General features: G+C 41.1%; 1 protein-coding gene across 1 annotated transcript in view; it reads left to right on the top strand.

Annotated features, from left to right (window-relative positions):
* Nucleotides 1-1,092: 1,092 nt before the first annotated feature.
* Nucleotides 1,093-21,987, top strand: part of pigl (phosphatidylinositol glycan anchor biosynthesis, class L) — a gene marked incomplete at its 5' end in the record, with an annotated part of 25,852 nt that continues 4,957 nt past the window's right edge. The window contains 6 exons of the mRNA XM_080748415.1: nucleotides 1,093-1,372; nucleotides 1,809-1,908; nucleotides 14,580-14,670; nucleotides 17,557-17,624; nucleotides 18,827-18,858; nucleotides 21,301-21,434. Coding sequence (XP_080604541.1) covers nucleotides 1,093-1,372; nucleotides 1,809-1,908; nucleotides 14,580-14,670; nucleotides 17,557-17,624; nucleotides 18,827-18,858; nucleotides 21,301-21,434 — 705 coding nt within the window. The remainder of the gene's footprint in view (nucleotides 1,373-1,808; nucleotides 1,909-14,579; nucleotides 14,671-17,556; nucleotides 17,625-18,826; nucleotides 18,859-21,300; nucleotides 21,435-21,987) is intronic.

The raw sequence follows: 21,987 nt of genomic DNA, 5'->3' as shown, positions 1-21,987 counted from the left end.
TCGAGTACTGTACCTAGGTACAATTTTGAGGTATTGCCAATTTCCAATACTTTTACTTCTACTCCACTACACCACGGATCTAAATATTGTACTTTTTACTCTGCTACATGTATTTGACAACTTTAGTTACTTTGCAGATAGAAATTATAATATTATAAAACATACATAAACCACTGTAGCCCTATTTTATACCATTGCTATTTGAAAATAGCCGATCTAAGCTCGCAGCTTTGTGAGCTTAATGTAGAGATCTGCTAAGCTAAGCCTATTTTCAAACATTTTGTACTTTTACTTTGGGTACTTTATGTACATTTTGATGCCAACACTTTCATACTTTTAGCCAAGTACATTTTGAATTCCGGACTTACTTGTAGAAGTAAACCAGAGTGTTTCTACATTGCAGACAGTATTGATACTTTTACTCAAGTAAAATGTGTGAGTACTTTTTCCACCAGTGGCAAGCTGTAGGCTGCGCCGCATTTGTCTGTCGACGTCCTGAAAGGACATCATGTATTTTCCTATATGATAAGGAGCAATGAGCGTCGGAACACCTCTGTACTCTATCGCATGTTTTTCATGATAATTCCCCTGAAATTTAAATCCCGCCACATAAGTGTCTTGACGAATGCCTATGTTTTTCTAAGTAGATATTTATTTGACACCTGCAAGGATCAGGAGGTGTGACATTTAAATCCTTCCTACGAGCAAAGTAAAGTTCCCGTTAGTTGTGTTCTAAAAAAATTAAAAATTAAAGAAAAAACACACACAAAAAAAGCAAAAAACATATTTGCTGGATTTATTCAAATTATGAAATTAAAAGCTTTTTTGTTTAAACGTATTAATTTCAAAATTTGACTAAACCAAGCTTTTATGATCAATTCCAATATGTGTCATCCTCTTAAACTTCTGTTGTATATTGAGGCACATAAATGTAACAGGTAATTACTTTTATTCACGGTATTTATCACATTAATTATGATTGGAAGATGAATAAGTAGCTCCAGTCAGACTGCATGTATGAATCAAATGTGGAACTCTTGTCATTTAAGGCTTTGTTTCACCACGGATTGTTTACGGCGACGGTCAAAAACAATGGTTATTTTCCTGGTTCTCTTCTTGGTTTTATCGTACCTTGTTTGGATAAAATGGATTTACTATCGACATCAACTAAACAGTGCCACGCATTTTAAACGTTTAATGAGTTGTTCGTCAAGTAGAGACGAGCAGGTTCCTGTATCTGTTACTGACAAGCCTGACATTAGAGCACTGATTGTAACTGCACATCCAGATGATGAATGCATGTTCTTCGCGCCGACTATTTTAAGACTCGTCGAGTTCAAGGCCAAAGTGTATTTACTATGTTTATCTCAAGGTATCAGAATAATTATTTATTATAATTTGAAATGTAAATGTAGCAGCATATTTAAACACTGAACAAATCAAATTATATTATTTAGTTATTTGGTGTCTTTGATACTACCTACTCCTATTTTTCCTCCTGTTTTTTTTTTTACTAATCATTGAAAAGGAAAATGTTAATTGCAAGTTCTGTGATTATTTGTTATTAATACATTTTGGTGTCTGAGTAGCTGCCTCCAAATATAATAGGTCTTTATTCAATGAGCTACATAGATAATGAATGATTAGATTACTAAAAACATACATTTAAAGGGAAATTAATAATTCATTCCGAATTATTGATTTAATATTGTGAAACGGATATTGCTGGCTGACTGTCTGAAAAAAAGTAATCTATTGACAGCTTTGAAGAACATTCAATTCCTGATCTTTGCCCCACATGTGTACAGGAAATTTCTACAATCAAGGAGCTAAGCGTGAAGAGGAACTTGTGAAAAGCTGTGCCGTGTTGGGGATACCAGCCTCCAGAGTCACCATAGTTGACCATAAGTGAGTAGAGTTGTTCCGATACTGAAACCAGTATCGGAAAAGCATCCGATACTGCCTAAAAGCTGGTATCAAACTATCAATATCTGCAAGTATGCCAGTCATGGATCTGTCCCATTTAGTGCCACCATTAGGCCAATTTTTTCAAACCCATTTTTGGACACCGCTCCAACATGGATCTGTCCCATTTCCCATATTCCCTCCTGATTGCGTACGACTGCCTTCTAAAGTTTGTGTATGCGACGTGATGGCTGCTTATCTCCCAATTAGGGAGTCTAACGGTATTTATTCCTAGATCAGTGGTTCTCAAATTTCCCAGAACCCCCATAACTCCCAGAGTTACTTACCTATAAGGGTCCATTTGGAACCCTGTCAAGGAACCTAGAGGATCCCTAAACCGCACTTTGAGAACCACTGTCCTAGATTTTATTTATTTTTAATTTTTTGTTACACACTGGTATTGGATCGGTACTATCAACCTATACGCAAGTTATGGGTATCGGGAAGGAAAGAATAGACCGTATGTCAATCCCGCCCCATTTTGCTCTTGTTACTAGGTAGAACAAATTTACCATGGCAGATTCTTTTATAGAATAGGAGAGTTACAGAGAGAAAGCGCAGTGCATCTTGGGTAGGAATTATGTCAGCCAGCCTATAAATCCACTGCAAAATAGGCTGGCTGTCGTAATTCTGCCCATTTAAAATATATGTACCCAATCGAAACTCTTAGTTACATTGATATTGTTCATGTGAACTAGTCTGTTGAAGCTTATTCATTATAATGATCGAAATCGCTATTGTCGCGCGGGGCCGTACAGCACGCTCGCCGTGCTCCACAGTGCGCACCGTGCTGAAAGCACAACACAACATTCTCCCACTGCACAACTCCACCCCCGATAGCAAAAAGTGAATGATTTTTTCTGGTTGGCCAGTCAGGGAGTCTCAGGGACCAATCAGAAGGCTGACAAACGGTCTATTGTATCGATGCATCTATAGTAAATAAGGCTACAGTATACAACAAAGGAAGGAAGACAATTTCGATATTGACATATTGTAATGATTAGAAGGAAAAAAGAGAATATAACATTCACAAAATCAGCGTTAATAGAAAATACCAAAAATAGCTTACACATTTTTTTATTCTTTTATTTTAAATTATATTTGTTGGGGCTTTTTGCCTGACGGTCGCAAGTTACAACAAAGACCTCCACCGGCTGTCTGTCAGTCCCACTGTCAGTCAAGTTTGTACGTCACGTCACATCACGTCACACTTTTGGCCCTACTCTTATCTCCGGCACTGTTGCCCCTATCCATGCCAAACTTTGCACACACACTCCTTGTCTGGCAAACCACAACCTCCGCCCCTGATTTCTCACATGTCCCTCTTCTAGCACCACCATGAGGTTGGTTTTTGCAGACAACATACATGCAACCTGACAGTTTCCTATCTCCAGATTAGGGAGTCTTACTGGTCGATAGTACAGTAGGTAGACAGGAAACAGGGAGAGAGAGACGGGCAATGACATTCAGCAAAGGCCGTCGGGATCGGGACTCAAACCCGCGACTACTTGTCAGGCATCAGAGCCTATGTGGTATGCGCCTGGACCGCTAGGCCAGGGGGTTCCCCTAAGTTAATCATTTTGATGACTAGTATTCTTGTCATTAACAAAATTGTAGCATATACATTGCATTAGTACTTACGTTTATTTATTATTTATGAGACTGCATGGTTAAAATACAATTCAACAAGAATACTTGAGCTGTCTCAAAGTCTAGGCCTAGTTAGCCTAATTTATACTTTGTCATATTACCATGTTGCTCACTGAAAATAAATGATAAAATTATGTGTGTGCAACAATGTATAAATTATCTGTTAAAACCCAGCATGCCTGCCTATTTGAGCGTGTCAAGCCCTTCCCCCAACTCACAGTTTCTCAGAACAAAAAGTGACTTGACCACAAATCAGACTCTTCCTTTCTTACCACAGAGCCTAGCCAACAGGGCCTGATGTATTAACCAATTAATCAATAGGAAAATAAATGATTAGACCTCAAGGCATTTAGAGGTTTGTCTCGTGGGACATAGACTACCACATATTATATTTCTTCATGTAATTTAGTAAACATTAATATTAACATTATTATTGAACTTACCCATACTGCTGTGTACTTAATTCCATCTCCCCTGACCCTGAGATGTAGCCCCTCATTTATCAATACAGTGGCTGTTGAGCTACTGCAGCTTGTTTGCTTCTGGAGATAACTAACATTTTCCAGATAATTTATTTTTCACTTGAGGTTAGGTGGCCTAACTCTGTGCCAAATTAACCTTTTTCTCATCTCTGAGAACTGTTTGGTAAGTCTTTTGGTGAAAAATGCCTCTTCAGTGATCTTGAGCTTTATCTTTCTCTCCCTAGTCTACAACACTTGTATGGCAGTATTAATAGGTTGAACAAAACATCTTCAACAGATTGAGAGACATCCAAAATGTTTACAACAAATTACAAAAATGACCATCAAATGTAATCCTTTGACAAAGTATGTTTGTCTCATAATCTCAAGTAGTATAGTATGTAGCTTTCTTGTGTTCCAGCAGGGAGGTTTACTGTTGGCATGGCCATGTAATGTTACAGTGAAACTAATGGCAAAAGGTGAAACCAGAAAATTGAGTTTCTTGTTAGTTAAATACAGGTTGGCTCAACAAGAATGCAGCATGAACTCTGGTACTAACCTGGAACTCACAGTAATAAAATGGCATGGTGCCCAGATTGTCTGCCCCAGAGAACATTGTTGGTGTTTCACGCGCACGCACGCACACACACACACACACACACACACACACACACACACACACACACACACACACACACACACACACACACACACACACACACACACACACACACACACACACACACACACACACCATTTTATCATCTTGTGCACACAGAACATAGCTGAACTTTGATCTAAGCACTGTCTGGAGTGCAGCCCATTTTCCCCTCCTGTGTTTTCGTTGTTTGCCCAAAAACACACGCCTAAACTGCTCTTGGGGAACTCTCACCCAAATCACTCTCCACCTCCCTCACTCGCTCCTCTCTCTCTTCACTCCCCCCTCCTTTTCTTCCCATGTCTGCTGAAGCCAACTGCCAAGGACTGTGGGATACATTTTGGCTCCGCTCTGAGCACTCCAATGTAGGTCATTCTGATCTGTTTTCCTTTTTGTGTGTCTGTTGGTTGGCCACTGTTATATCTTTATTCATTACTTCCCTTGCCAAGAACGTCCAGATGTACATCCTTCACTTGACCCTTCCTCAATTATCTTGTCTTTATTTGCTCACACAAAAAATTAAATTGAATCATGTGGATTTTGATATCCACATGGTGTTTTAGATAGAACTGTTCCTTCAATTTGAATCATGGACTTCATTGGGCCAGTCGAGGATGTCAGTCATCTTTGACAGATATATGATGTATTTTTGCAAGGTTTCAACATCCCAATCAGAGCCCCTTTGCCTTCCACTATAAAACCAGTAAGACTCCCTAATCGGGAGATAAGCGTGATTTTTGGGCAAAATGTGTAGGAGCGGTGTCTAAAATGTTTGAAAAAATCGGCCTGATGGTGGCGCTATATGGGACAGATCCATGTTGATGAGATGAGTGTAGACATACTGTGTACCGATTTGCGTAATTTTAGGGCAAAATCTGTTGAAGCAGTGTCCAAAAATGTTTGAAAAAATCGGCCCGATGGTGGCGCTATATGGGACAGATCCATGTTGATGAGATGAGTGTAGACATACTGTGTACCGATTCGCGTGATTTTAGGGCAAAATCTGTAGGAGCAGTGTCAAAAAATGTGTTTGAAAAAATCAGCCTAATGGTGGCGCTATATGGGACAGATCCATGTTGATGACATGAGTGTAGACATACTGTGTACCGATTTGTGTGATTTTAGGGCCAAATCTGTAGGAGCAGTGTTCAAAAATGTGTTTTAAAAAATCGTCCAGAAGGTGGCGCTGAATGGGACAGATCCATGTTGATGACATGAGTGTAGACATACTGTGTACCGATTTGTGTGATTTTAGGGCAAACATTTTAGGAGCAGTGTCCAAAAATGTGTTTTGCAAGAATCGGCCTCATGGTGGCGCTAGAAGAGGGTCATGTGAGAATTGACGGTTGCGGAGATATGAGCAGGGCAAAAGTGTGACGTGTGACAGACTGACTGACATACTGACTGACGGACAGCTGGTTAAGGTTTTGATAGTAACTGCGTACTGACGGTCGCAATTAGTTAAATATTTCAAAATGTATGAAACAACAATATAGACTTCCTTATCATTTTCATCTCACAGATAAAAACATTTGTTAGGTTTAGCTCCCACAAAATGGCAATAGGTTTGAATGTTTGATGGATTCCTTAAGCTTTAACAGCAAAAATAGCCTGAGTCATGCATTATACCAGCTAGAATATTAGTAGACAGAATTGCTCCTTTGACAAGGATTTGTGGATTCGCAATGTCCTCTTGAACTTTACAGCCGGTTCATTTCTGATAGGTCTGTTATATCACTTTTTCTATTTTAAAACCTTTTTTTGGGGTCCCACTGGCACCTTCTATCCTCACAAAGTCCTATTTCTGACCGTTGTGTCTTTCTTTGGTTTTGGGCAGACAGAGATGAAAAGCTTTCCACGGGTTCTCAGAACAGTGCTGTTCTGAGAGTTGACGAGAGTGACGTCACTCTCGTTTCCCGTTTTTTTTTCAGAGTCAAAAAAAAAAAAATTCAAAAAAAAAATTTTTTTCAAATTTTTTTTTTCAAAACTTTGCAATGCAGAGTCAAAAAAAAAAAAAAAATTCAATTTTTTTTTTTCAAAACTTTAAAAAAAAAATGTTTTTTCAAAAAACTTTTTCTTTTTCAAAAAACTTCTTTTTTTTCTGGAAAAACCCCACTAGATGCGCCCCTGAGCAAACAGAGGCCGTTTTGGTATTGCAGCTGGAGAGCCTCATTATAGTAGAGCTAGAAAAAGAATGGTCAGAGTGTTTTTTGAGGGTTAAAACCTGTCTAAGACTCAATTTTGAGCATATATTTATACAAAAAATATAGTTTTAAAAGCATGGTGTAGGCCCTTTAACCTAAACATTTTTCCATGCCTCAGAAAATCACCTTTAATCTCACTATTGGCAAAGTCATCATTGGATCCATCTGTTTCTTGATAACGGCTTTAGATGAGACTTCTGAATGCTCACAAAACTAGACTTAGCTGTCCAAGATCACAGGGATAACATGTGAATTCTGATTTAAAGTGGATTTTCCCTTTAATGCCAGCTGAATAGGACAGCTGTGTTGACAGTATCGGGGGCCCCAGTGCATGTTGGGGCCTTTGTGATCAAGCCCGATATGAGCACGCTTTGCTGCTTCTGCTCTTGCCCTGGCTTGACCTCTTATCTACGCTCTGCACCATTAGATCTGTTCACTGCACACGTTCATCCAATTCTACTTTTTAATTACTTCCTCTCTCCATGTCTCAATTTACTCTTTTTGTAATGTCTCAAATCAGTCTCTTTCTGTCTCCCATGTAACATTTCTTCTCATGATGTAGTCTACTGACCTGTGCTGTGAAATCTATCATAATGTATCACTTTTTGTCTCAGTCAGGCCGAAGGCATGGCAAAGATTATGTTTTCTCCCTGCGCGCACGCGTGTGGCGTGTCTGTGTGTCCGCCCGTCCGTCCGTCTGTCCGTCCGTCTCTCTGTGAGTAGTTAATATCCACCCAATTGTTTTTCAAATCAACCAGTTCTAGCGCCGCCATGACATATTTTCGCAAATCAGGTTTTTACTACTCCTACAGATGTTTCCCAAACCTCACAGAAATCGGTACACATTATCTCTGAGGTCATGTGATCAAGATGTATGCGTCCAAATTCCATTCCAATTGGCATGGACTGTCTTACAAAGTTTGCGGGCATTCAGGCAATGGGTAGGCAACCTGTACTGGTGGAGACCTGTACTCCGAGGAGCACACTTTTGTAGTTGTTCTTGAAATCTAGGCCTAATGGGACACAGAGTCTCTCAACACAGAGTTGAACTAGAACTGTCAAGGTGCCAACTTGCGCCAGAGCGCGCCATGAGGTGTTTCCATCCAGTTCCTGATGTTGTGCGGCTCAGCTGTTCTTAGATGCTGCGTACGTAAAGACCCGCCCCCACCTGCCTCTGATTGGCCTACCAACTATATTTCTTTGTGACGCACGTGGAAGCAATGCAGATTCCCTCTGTCCCCCGATGCATGTGCGTCAGAGCCAAAACAGGCTTCTACCTTTCTGTCTATGATGCCAGTGGCATCACCACTGGCATCACCAGGAATGCTGGTCCCTCATTGGCTGTTAATGATGACGTTGCCAGAAATGCTGGTCCCTGATTGGGCTACGGGCTTAAACACGGGCAGACACTGACATGTATACATACGTACATACACAGCCAAACACAGTACTTGCGTGCTCTGCTGGCGCAAGTAATTAGCACTCAGGATTTTACTGTGTACCAATCTGGTGGACAGCAGTAGTATGTGCCATCACCCATTGCATTGACTAGGTATGAAAATGGCCTCTGCTGACTGCTAGGGGTATAAAAATGCATCAATATTAACCACGTGAACTCTAGTGTCCCTGTTCTGGGTGGGACATTCGACAAAAATAGACGATCTACAAGCTTGAGTTTCTATTTTTGGTCGAAGATATTTAGTGTAGGCTGTAGAGTGAAAACCGGAGAGGGTCCTACAGAGCACTCTGGAGAGTTTTAATGGGTTAAGGTGGCGATTCAACCTAATTGATTTGGAAAGTTAGAATAGTTTATAATAGATATTTCTTGATAAATCATAATTAAATCAAATCCCTGTGCAGTCACCCCACTCATTCACCCCACCACTGGCTATGTATTTCTCTGGTTAGCCAACTCCACAGTTTGTATATAAAGTTAAACAGGAACAAACAAAACAGAGCCAGCTTCAGACTACACATATTACCACAAGATTGTCAATACTGCAAATGCATTAGGCTTTTTGCTATTTAATATTTCTGTAGATTGTATCTACAATGTCGCTATTATAGATACAATTGCCTCATTATGATTGGATATCTATTGCGGGCACTGCGCACTATGTAGTGACATCTCAGCCAATCCCACTAAGACATATAATCTAACTCTGGTAGTTTGGGTCATGTGACCAGACTAAACAAGCCCTCCCTGACACACTCAGCCAATCACTTTACTGGGCCAAAGTTCAACAACTGCATACAGATGCCTGCAAGCAATTAGAGGTCCAAAATGCAAAGCCACAAAGGGGACTGGGGAGGTTACTCTAGGACGTTTTGTACTGTTGCCATAGTGAAGCTGATACTCAGCCAGCATCCTGCTTGAGAAATGTCAGGTGTCCATTTTAATTTTTAGTTTTCTTTTTACTACTTCACTTTTGCTTCACTACGGTTGCAAGGCCTTGAGACAAATTATCATATTTATGAAGTCATTAAATAAATGAAAACATGATCCAAACATTGAACCAAGCTGTGAAGCCGAGATGAAGATATTCTTCTTCTTTTTTTTTTATATTCTTTTTTTTTCATTATAACCCTAAACTGTTGGCCAAATTGTCATTAAAGCTGCCAGTGCGGCATGGGGAAATCAGAACCTACCTATCGTTTTAATTGAACATATATTTCTTTAATTCCATTTTAACTGGGATAAAATTAATACTCCCCAACCAAGATGGGTTGCCGTTATCAACATGTCATGGGGCAGTGCATTCAATCTCATGATAGATCATTTTAAACTACCTCTGAACCCTGATGTCACCCATAGTTCCCCAATGCCCCCACCCCTGTGACACAGCCCTGCACCCTCCACCCACCCCCTGATGTCTGAACCTCACACCACTGACAGCCATTAGATTTGTGACCTAATCCATCTCTTACAGCCACTGACTCAACTGTCCTGGCTCATTGTTGGGAAGTAAGAGGGAGGTGGAAAATCCTCTATTCAACCTCGCACCATTCATAAACACACACATGCACATACGCACGCACGCGCGCACGCACGCACGCACGCACACACACACACACACACCACCATTTGTCCAAATGTACAACACACACCAGTTTACACATTGGTCTGTTGTCATTAAGCGTGATTGTTTAATTAACTACTTAAGGCCCTACAGTATACTTTGTCTAACTCATTCTGTGCCAAATGCCAAAATGGCTCCAAGGTAGCTGTGCCACGGTTTTGTATGTTTTTCTTTATTGCGCAATCAAAAAAAATGTTTTTTTTTTTATATATTTCCCCCACAGAAACAGACACAGTTGTTGTGATTCAGTGGCAAAAAGAATTTTGTCAATCAGACAAATGGTTCCGTTCCAGAGATAGAGCTGTTTGAATGAAAAAAAGTGTCCATCCACTAGAATGAACACACATTTTCTCAATCAGCTAAACGAGGGAGCCAACACACAAACAGAGAAAAGCATCTCTCTGATCCCAGGTCATTTTGACATCTTTAAAAAAAAAAAAAAAAAAAAAATTTTTTTTTTTTTATACAAAAAACTCAAAAGACGTCAAAGACGTCATTGGCACTGAACGCCTTTGCAAAAAAACCGTCATGAGACGTCATTGGCACAGAATTGTGAAAATAGCTGATCTACAAGCTCACAGCCTCATACCACAGATTTCGTTTTTTGTCTCCGCCAGGCAGAAGGCTTGACAGAGACTGTTTTGCACACACATTCCCACTAGGCTGAGGAAGAAATGGCACTTGAACAATTTCAAATCAGCCTCATGGTGGCGCCATAACAGGCCGATTCGTGATTTTACCTATAACTGCACTGATATGTGTAACACTAGAGGCAAAGTAAAAACCTTTGCCCTGCATTTTTCACATCTGCCTTTTATAGCTCCACCAGGATGCTGACTTGTGTAAAACACATTTTTATATATATTACTCCTTCAGATTTGTTCAAAATGTCATGTGATCACAACATTGACATCTAACGTTTGCACTAGTGGCCCATTTTACACAAACGCCTCAAATCACGACATAAAAAGAACATGATAAACGTCTATGCAACCACTGAAAACAACTATTCTTATTTTAATTCTGGTGAAAACGGGACAATTTTGTAGTGAATGGGACATACAGTATTAGTGTTTTAGAGACATGCAGCTTGAAATTGAGACAATCCCAGACAAATCAGGACGTCTGTTCACCCTCGTCTAACGTGGATGTATCTGATCAAATTAATTTCATTAATATCAAAATATTGAAATACTGAATATAATAGACAATTAGACATTAAAATTACTGCATTGTTTTAAAGTAAAATACCCCCTTAAGCTACAGTATGAGCAATGAGCATGCTGGTTCCACCTGTATTTCTAATGAAGCCCCCAGGACTTTGTTTTCACTTTAACTGCCTTGACCCGAGAGGTCTGAATCCCTCTCAGTACAGTATGTTCACTGTCTGCTTCTCTCTTTATCTCAGGCCATGTTCAGACAACAACGCTCTGTAGAGAAAACGGCGAGGTCCTGGGACATCGCTGTTGCGTTTCGCTTTTTATCCAGTGTTCATATGAAGAAGCCGCCTCAGGCTCAGGGCATGAAATGATGTAGTGTCCATGTAATTTCGCTAGGTGGCTGTGACACACGGATAGACGATTCTACTTCCTTGTTTACCATTCACCATGGTAACGTGGCTGCAGTAGGCTGTATGCGAGCCATGACATCACATGTGTTGTCGTTTCTTGCGTTTCTGTTGTTCACACAGTGACGCAAGGGGAGACCGTTGTCAACTTTTCCACCCAAAATTCCAGTCTCACTTCGTTCCGTTTTTAACCCCCGAAAATGCCGTTGTCGTCTGAACGGAAGGCATATCTGACTTTTCATTTTGCGGAATTCTCGTTGCAACGTCACAGTGTAAACGGCGCCTTAGTCTGGTGTCTCTGAGTTGAGGGAGTATAACTCAAAGAGATAAAGAAACTGAAAACCAAAACCATAGAGAAAAAAATGTATATATTTTTTCTTTTTTCATTTTACTTATTAGGGATGTTGCATACTGTAGTTTTAAGAGGTGATTATAGAATGGACTAGTTGGGGTAGCCTATAGTGTGTATGATGTTGTCCCTGGACTGTAGTTTTAAGAGGTAATTATAGAATGCACTAGTTGGGGTATAGTATGTGTGATGTCCCTGGACTGTAGTTTCAGATGAACAGGATGCTCAGGCCCTTCGACCCTTAACCTCAGAACTTCCCAGCACTCCCTGGTGGTCGCATTCCAAGATAAATCCTTTTCAAAAGTTGGCTAAGGGCTCTCCCAGACTACAGCGATATCTAATAAGATCCGGGATCGTAGATCGGTGATCATTTCAAATGTCAGCGATCCTCTTTCTTGATTTCGTGTATAGATATATCCCGCTGATGGGCTACATTTTCAAACTAGCCAGATATGCTGTATTGACCGCCCCTGGTGATCTCTGTGTTGAGTGGGGAAAAAAGTGTATTTTTGTTCTGCGCAGTTAAGAATAAAGAAGACAATGCGCTGCTCCCAAAACAAGGCACACGAAAACAAGGCTATAAAAAGAGAGTCTCTGAATAGGTTGAGGGAAAATACATGATAAAAAATTATAAATCCAACCCGATGCTCATTTAAGCTCAGTCTCATAGTCTCAGTCATATATATTTATTTAGATCTCGTTAAACATGCCTGTCGCTCCTCTGGTAAGGTGTAACTTCTACCTCTCCATTACGCATCGTAAAGAAGGGCATAACGCAGCCGTCCAGTATGATTTCAGTCACTTTGCACAGTCCTAACCAACGAGATTCTCTACACTACAGTCTCTCCATCCCGCCACTCTTCTGGAATGGTGCAGATTGTACCCCAACTTTACGCAGTGTGCCATGCTTGCTCCACTGGGTCCAAGGCACGGCTCTGTGGAGATTCATCCCTTACAAAGTGCAGTGTGTCAGCGAGCATAGATTCCAACTGTTCCACCACCCCACCGCCTCATCCTTTTAGGCCTTCAACCACCTGAACAACTCTTATGTTGTGTGAATATTTACAGCATACATATTTTTATTTTATTTTATTTTATTATTTATCATAACAAATTATGCGCACCGCTCGTCGTCAACATCAGTGATTAATCACATTAATGCGAGACACCCGGTCAGAGAGCCGTGAAACAAGCTCTGGTCAACACTGTAGAGCAGAGCTAACCGTGAAATGATTCGAAACCTCGCCGTTGTGATGCACGTGCAGAAAAGAAGATTTCACAGCCAATGATGGGGGGGGGAGGGGGAATAATCGCCCCAAAACACACCTGCCCCCATTTCTTTATGTTTACGAGTACTCAGTGGATTTGATCCCGGGCTGGGGCAACCATGTTTTGGAACGAGCAGCGCATCTTGCACCCTCATCTCAACTGCAGCAAAAAACACTGTTCCTCTCACATTTGGAAAACATGAACGCTATAACGTTTTTGAACAAGCGATTAAAACATTGTAGGGGGAAAAGTAAAGTAAAAAGTAAGTACAAATAATAATAATAATAATCCACCCCCACTCCTTTTTTATGCTACTGGCTGTGTTTTCAATGGTTGAGCAATGAGCATGGACTGGCTTGGAGAGAATATCTGGAGAATCTCCCAGGAGGACATTCACACAACACGGATTGAGAAGGTTCTCTACCCCAAGGTGCGAGAAAATCAAGCTTGTCAGATATTCTCCTAGGCACCGGCGAGTTCATAAAAAGGCCATTAACATACTCAAATTGTGTCGGGTCACATTCAAAACCAAGCCCGAGTTTATGGTCGAATTCGCAAAATTCCCGGGGAGGTCATAAAATACAGAACGAGATCTGATCTTAGCCGGGATCCGCCCCATGTGAAAGGGCCTTAAATCAGCACCATTTAGAAATGTACTTCTGGAAAAACGAAAATGCCTAAAAAGCACTTAAAAATGCAATGCTACTCTCATGTACAGTACTGTGCAATGATTATACATTACATGCAGGTCAGTAACTTGCTGACAAGAACTGATAAAAATATATATATATATTGGCCTGTGCCACTGGCGCAGCGGTCCAGACACCTAGGCCTCAGTGTAGCCCTAGGAACAAATGAAAGGAAAGGACATGCTTGGACACCAGGGATGCGCCATGATGCTCATGGGTGGCAAATCTCGCACCAGAAGTTTGATGAAATACAGTACATGGCAGTGAATGGAGCCGGCTGGACCAGCTCATGAACTCATTGTGGCATGTTAACAGCGGCAGGTATCGTTTCTGTCTCGGAGGTATCACGAGATTTGGTTGTCGGTGGTCAGACAGTAAATGGTGTACAGTCTCACGATACTTGGCAGGTTCAGAAACATACTTTTTGCTCTATGGATACCTCTACATCAAAAAGCAACACAGCAGAAAGCAATGTTTCCAGTGTGAGTTTGCCACCCAGTGCGACAAATCTCCAGAGAAAATGACGTTGGTGACCTTTCCTTTCCTTTATTCCTAGGTCTAGTCTGACAGCGTGTCGCGGGTTCGAGTCCCGATCCCAATACGTAAACAAAAAAAGAATAATCTTGTCGGCAAGCAGCTTTGTTGTGCGATGGAGAAAACTGCTTTAGCCATTTTGATCTCTTTCAGAAAACTTCCGGATGACCCCAATGCAGAATGGAGCATCTCCTTGGCCTCTTCTGTAATCATCGAGCACATCAGAGCTCATTCATTCAACATGGTATGCTTAGCTCTTTTTTATACTTTCAAAACAATAAATAAATTACATTTGCTGTCACCACTTTTTGCTGATTTCTCATGTTAGTATTGTGCCTTATTGCATAATAATAGTTTTTATATCTGAACTTTGCTGCCTGAGATGAATTATACTTACAGGGCGGCATCCTGTTTGCCTTTAGTATAGCCCATGTCTAAGTCTTTCCCAAAACCAGGAGAAATTTGGCTTCTGCTACAGCAGAGCAGACATGTTTGAATGTTTATTCAGAGATAATTATCAATTATCAGTTGGTCATAGTTGACCAAACTATTAGCTCAGAGGAATGTGGCACATTTATAATTATGAAAACAATGTCTGTGGTCTCTCTCAGCAAGAACAAAAATAGTTAATGTGTGTGAAAAACAAATGAACATTGGTAGCCAAAGTTGTACACAACACTAATCTTGGAAAATCACACTCGTGTGAACTGAGCGGTGGAGTGTGTGTGTGTGTGTGTGTGCGCTCGCGCATGTGTGCGCCTGGTAGTGTTGCGCGGGTCATGTTTTTTTCATAACCTGCACGACCCACAGCCCGCACGGAACGTAACCCGCCCGCACCCGCGCCGCAGAACAATATACAAATCAACGAATCCGCCCGCCCCGCAACCCGCATTTAAAAAAAAGATGGTATATCATCTCCACAATAGCTCATCTTTATATACGGCTCTTCTAAGTACCCAAAGTCGCTTTACAGAAAGGTTTACAGTAGCACAATATTGTCATGGGCTAAATAAACAAACGTGGTGTTCAAATTGGCGTTTAGCCTAAAAGACATTCATTCAAAGACGTTCATTCTCTCTGGGGCATCGTCGGGGTGAGAATGGCGTTTCAGGTTTTATGTCAATCATATTTATACAGCGCCTCGCACATCAGAGTTGCCGTGCGACGACCCATACCTTTTCTGAGCTGAGGTCTCGCAACAGGGTGTTTTAACAAAGAAACAAGCCTATATCCATATCAATAGACCTGTAGGTGTTGAACGACCTTCGCGGGACGTCTCTAGAAGAGCGACCCCCCAAACATTGAATCAGCGCTGCAACACTGCTCGCACTTTAAACAGACAGCAAAAGACGGACAATATTAAATCCTGTTGGTTATTGATTAATCACCAGATTGGAGAGAAGGGAGCGACTCGACTCGAGGTGAGCGTGGTTGGTTCATTCAGTCAAAAAATCCTTCTCACTTGCGAAAGTTGTGTTTCAAATCGTATCCATTGACTGGCTGGTTATATAACTTAACCGACACAAAGTATTTATAAACGGACTTGTGTGGATGATCCTGATCAACGACACGCGTTGAATTGTTTGTGCATCTTCTCTGCTGTGCTCACGACCTCACGTTGTGTCAAATGTTGGCAAAATGAGGTTCGCGGCCCCAACAGGAGCGGGACGGTCCTCGCACCAAGGAGCGGAGGAGAAACCTCGCTCCTCTCTGGCGCATTTTAAAACTCGCTCCCTCGTGCTATTCAAACGTTGTATTCTTATTCTTATAGGCCTACTCTTATTAAGAATAAAAGGCAAATAAGAACAGGGGATTATTCTTATTTATTTTTTGCACATGAGAGTGGTGATAACCCGCCCGCCCGCCAATTGAGTCTGAAAACCTTGACCCACCCACCCGCATGCGGGGCGGGTTGGCGGGCGGGTGGGGGCACCGGGTCGGCCCGCGCACCACTAGCGCCTGGCCTGAACAACATTGCCCCTCCCTTAACATAGGCTACATACAGACACAGGCTACATACAGACACGGACGGACGCATACCCACACACACGGCCGCGTAAAAATGATTAGAGGAGACATAAAGTAGGAGGATGTATGCAGCTCCCCTCAGACCAAACAGTTTGATTTGGACTTCGTTGTACAATGGTGCTGCATGCCGAAAATAGCCGATCTACAAGCTCACAACGCGTTGCATCCACAATATGTTGTGAGCCTAGATCGGCTATTTTCGGCATGCAACACCAACGTACTATGAAACATTTGGACTTTACTGCTGTTATCAAACCCAGTTATAAACATTGGCTCCTCCCATCCTGCCAGGCTCACCAGCAAAGATGTGCCCAGAAACTGAAAAGGAAACGAGATGTATGAGGAACACATTCTCACGCCAAAGGCTCATTTATACTTTTACACAAAAAATATATATTTAAAAACGTTTTTCCCACCATTGTTGATATGGTTATGCAACAAAGTATACATTTGCCTTTGTGGATGATGGGTTTTACTTTACTTTTACTGTATATTCAACAAAAAGATGATGTATTTAACTAGAAACATTATGTGAAGAATGGTTTGCTCCAACCTACCTTTTCCTGGTCTTGAGGACAAGCTTCAAATAGCATTGTTTGCTTGGTTTGGCAGCATCCCAGCCTTCTACAGAAATGTGGGTCTCTCTCTGTTTGTTAATGTTTCAACTGGATTTTGGTTTCCCACACCTAGACCAGCAAGAATGAACGGTCTCAAGGGATTCTCCCATTTGGAGACAAAAAAGGTCATAGGTCAGTTGAAATGGTTGTTGGCTAAAGGTATCCCCCTTCATGTTTGGTTTTAGAGGCAACGTCATGGTGTACTAAGAGCCTAACAAATGCGGTTCCTTTTAGACGAGCATTTTTTCTTTTCCCTTTGACCTAATTTTTTGTGCCTTCCTCTTGTGTGTAAGCATGCAGGCAGAAAGAAGGCTTTTAAATATCAGTTGTCTGCGGCCAAGCAGCTCTACTGTCAGACATACTGAAACCCTTCCATTAACCCAAGACAAATCTCTTACTCCTTTCGCTTATGTTTATTTAAATTCACATTTAGCTCTCTGGATTCTGGATTCTCACTGGTACAATCGGGTATTTTGCCATTTCAGGTTCTGACTTTCGATGAAAGAGGAGTGAGTGGTCATGCCAATCACATAGCCATCCACAAAGCAGTCAGGTACCAACTTTACATTAAGGTTTTGAAATCAGCAAAAATCTTTTTAACATCCTTTACATAAAACACTTGTTATCTTACTTACACATAGTATACTGTAACCCTAAAGCCTATCTATCTGTACACCCTGAAGCTAGCCCTTTAGGATCCGGTCTTAGATTCACAATTATAAAGCACAAACGCACAGTGCACAGCAGCACTAACAAATACAAAATATCCGGGCACACATCAACACTCCCTTCTCCCCCACAGAGAAGCAAACAAATAAACACTCGCAGTTCTCCATAATTCATCTGTTGCTTAGCTGAGAGGTCATCCAAACACACAGATACTCCACTGGAGAATCCCATAGCCCTGCTATTAAGCCTCATTTATTCTTTGTCACATGATGATGTTGCTTACCGAAAATAACAGATTTTCAAGCTAACAACGTGTTGTGCACATAGTGCAACAAAGTATAAATGAGGCTTTAAAGAGTGCTAGTAAATCATGTCCCTGAGGTGGGAGGACAGCTGTGGTTTGGAGAGGCCCGCCAGCATAGTTGCATCAGACGAAGGGGGGAAAAAACTGGTTTGGAGTATTGTGTGGTGATGAGTATATTGTAGAAAATCCAATACAATATGTGGATGTCTCAAAACGACTGCTGCACTGGTCTTTTTCATAACTGAGCACCCCCACCCTCGGCTTCCAGACAGTCTCCAGTCATCATTCACTTTTAAGAATTGTGCTCTCCAAATCAGATCTTTTGATTCCTGTTTCTTTGTATTGCGCAGTCATTTTACAATTTGCCACAATGTTTACTCTTGGCTTGCTCTTCTTCCCTAAGCCTGAAACCTTTTTCACAATAACAAATATAGTTTAACTAAATGTAGGAAGCCTTGTACTGTCTATTGTCTAATTGTCAACTTGAATTATATGTTATAAATGACTTTGGACTTGGTCACAACTGCAAAAAATATAGCTACACACCATGTAGAGATTATGACCCATCAGGTTTACAATGGGTGGCACAATGCTAATTCATTTCAACAAACAACCAGGTTGTTGCTTTAACACCAGTTGTCTGTGGTGTTGCTTGTTTCTGAGGGTTTACAACTGCAGACCTCTACCCATTTTATTATAAGAGACACAAGCACATTATTATTCACATTATTACATGTGTATTTGTGTAATTTCTCAATCTGTAATTTTCTTCCTTTCCACAGTCACCTTGCGTCTACTGGGCAAGTACGCAATGGTAAGTTATAGGCCCCCATTTTGTGAGAAAACACTTCAAATAGAACTTAGTGGGTTCTGATATACAATATCTCCTGAACTGATAGGAAATGGCTCCATCGAACACTGCTATTGGCTCCTCAGTTCTCAAGAGCATTTCAGTACTAGTTATTGAGACATTCGATGCCCAACTGCCCAGTGAAGGTTCTCAGTGACGACAGTAGAAGAATGTACTGAACTGCTCCAAGGTGTGGATATTGGTGACAACATGTATAATGCATGGACAAGTATTTAGATAATTTATGATGAGAGACAAAAGAAAACCGCTTCAAGGTGAGCTGTTTCATTACTTTAGAGCACCCTCTGCTGTTCAAATGATTCCTGTGATTCCTTGCGTTGCCTCTACATTTTGTTAGTCTCATGGTGGCAGTAAGAAGCAGCTTCCTACTGCAACCATGTAGGAAGCAACTACAACAATGGTGTAAGAGAAGTTATAACACAGACAAGAGAAGTTATTTTATTGTTAATTATTGATATTTCTTCGTTTTTTTATTTAGGAAATTGCACACACTCAGAGCTTTGAAAAAGTAATTTATTGCACGCTTTCTGTTAGAGATTTTTAAGATGTTTAATAACAGAGCCACAGCTAAATGCCAAACTTTGACCTGATGTATATGGTATACACAAGCCCACAGCACCAGGCCCACAGCATGTGAAGGGGTTTATAGATAGTGTAACAATAGTGCTGCTTACAGCATCACAGTCTTTTCATTAGATCATATACAGCTCCATACTGTTCAACCCTCCTGTTCAATTATAAGACATCTCCACATCACAAGTTCTGACCACATCATTTGGGTATCGAGAGAACAGGATGCACTCTATTTAGGACAAGATTATTTAGGTATTTGACTCATACCCAACACACTTTTAGCCACGAGCCGAGAACCTTTAACTACAGCAACTTTGTAGTTCATCTGACCCATAGCCTAAACTTGTGACCTCAACCATAGAAATAGATATACAAGCTCACGTCGCGTCGCAGATGCAAGCTTGTAGATCACACTCGGCTGCGAAGCAGGAAATGCCGCTCGCCTTCTGCGCAATGCACGATGGGATGTTGGAAAGTTGTGGATAATTCCACCGATCACTGTAAAACGTTGTATGCATACTCCCTAGAGCAGGGGTGTCCAAACTTTTTTCAAAGGGGGCCACATTAGAAAATATTAAAACACCCAAGGGCCGACTATATCTCCTGATAAAATGTACTTTCCGTTGGACCATAACAAAGTCACATACATATGCAACGCAATTACAATTTTATTTAACTATCAACATCAATATTTAATATCAATGTTTTTTTGTCAGGTGTGTGCTTTGAACAAAACACAAATAACTCACATTACCAAATGTAACCAGACGTGCAAGGTAAGAAATACAACAAAATAGCCATTATTTGACCCCTTCAGCATGAGACAACAGAGAACAAGGAATCCTATAATATTCTTGTTTGACGGTTGAAGCCACAGGCCTTATAAAAATTTTCATCGGGCCGCATTTGGCTCCCGGGCCGCACTTTGGACACCCCTGCCCTAGAGGCTAAAGAAAAACCTTTGCCCTTCATTTCTCAAAATTGCATTATACAGCGCCACCAGGAGGCCGACTTATGTAAAAAGCTTTTTTAATATAACTCCTTAAGATTTTATCCAAATTTCACGCAACTTGCTACACATGATCTCTATAGTCATGTGATCAAGACGGATATCTTTGCTTTTTCGTATTCCATTCTGATTGGCTAAGATAACCTTCCAAGTTTGCAGGATCGGTCTGTTTTGAACAAAATGCCTCAAATCATGAACACAGTGTGCAATTTGTGTGAAATTTTGCACACACATTCACACTAGGTCAAAGAACAAATGCCACCCTTTTCACATTGGCCTGTTATAGCGCCAGTAGGTAAACTTCTGCAAAACACATTTTTAGAACAAAATGCCTCAAATCATGAATGCGGCGTCCCATTTGCCATGATAGGCCGCAAGAAGAGATCGCACCCTTTTCACTTTGGCCTATTATAGCGCTACCAGGAGGCCACAATAACCTACCTGACCTGGTGGAGACCTGTGCTCGGAAGAGCACTGCTTCTAGTTGTATATGACCTTGCCTATTTGTTTGGTGGACATTAGGATCTAAGCCACAACATGATTCTTCTTGATACTAATAATATCAATTTCTTGTTCATATAACTGCTCAGCAAGACTTTGATAATTATCAACAGCTACCAATCCACTTTTAGCCAATGACCTACATTTTCTGTAAGCTGCAGAATACTGGACATAAACAACTACTCCATGAATGTTGTCCATGGAGAGCACTGTGTTCACGTGGCCTACTTAGCCGTTTGTTTAATGTGAATTATAAATGGCATTAACCGCAGTGCTAACTGTGTCTCTGTCTGTTCTGCCAGACTGCTGTCTGCTGTCTTTGGAGACTGTTGGCATCCTCAGGAAATATCTCTCCTATCTGGAGCTCCCTCTAAGCTGGCTCATGCCATCCTGTCTCTGCTGTGTCATAGGCTCAAAGGGCTACAGACAAGCCAGGGTGAGGCTCCAAATGAACAGTTTGTTTGCTGCAAATCTGGTTTAATATGTATATGTCACACATGTTTGTTAACAGGCTATATCCTAATTGTGGAACCGAAGCTTAACTCATCTAGTGCCAAAACCGAACATTTTCGGTTTAAAAAAACGTATTAAGAAATACAAAAACCGAACATGTTCGTTTTTTTTTTTTTTTTTTGGAAAAATCACATTTTGATCTTTAATCTGACAAAGATCCGTTGTTTTGCGATGTTGTCCATGTGCCTAGGACATCCAGTGAGCAAGTGATCACTTAGAATCCTATATCATTTATCAAGGATAACTGCCCATTTCTCTGCCTTTTATTGTATATTATACAAATGTATGGTTGATTTCTGTGGTGCACGCAGCACAGCACGGCTTTCGGCTCTGACAGCCAGAGGTGTCAATTGGGTATGGCAAGTTATGGCAGCTGCCATCCCTTGGCTACAGGGGAAATAATAAAATGTACTTTTCATTGTGTCTGTTGCTAAGGTATGGCAACATGACTGTTGTCTTGCATGCGCATGAGGGCA

Source organism: Nannobrachium achirus, assembly GCF_963921795.1.
Source record: "Nannobrachium achirus genome assembly, chromosome: 19".
In the NCBI taxonomy this organism is placed as follows: Eukaryota; Metazoa; Chordata; class Actinopteri; order Myctophiformes; family Myctophidae; genus Nannobrachium; species Nannobrachium achirus.
Note: the sequence above shows the minus strand (reverse complement) of the source record. Positions and strands in the feature narration are given on the sequence as shown.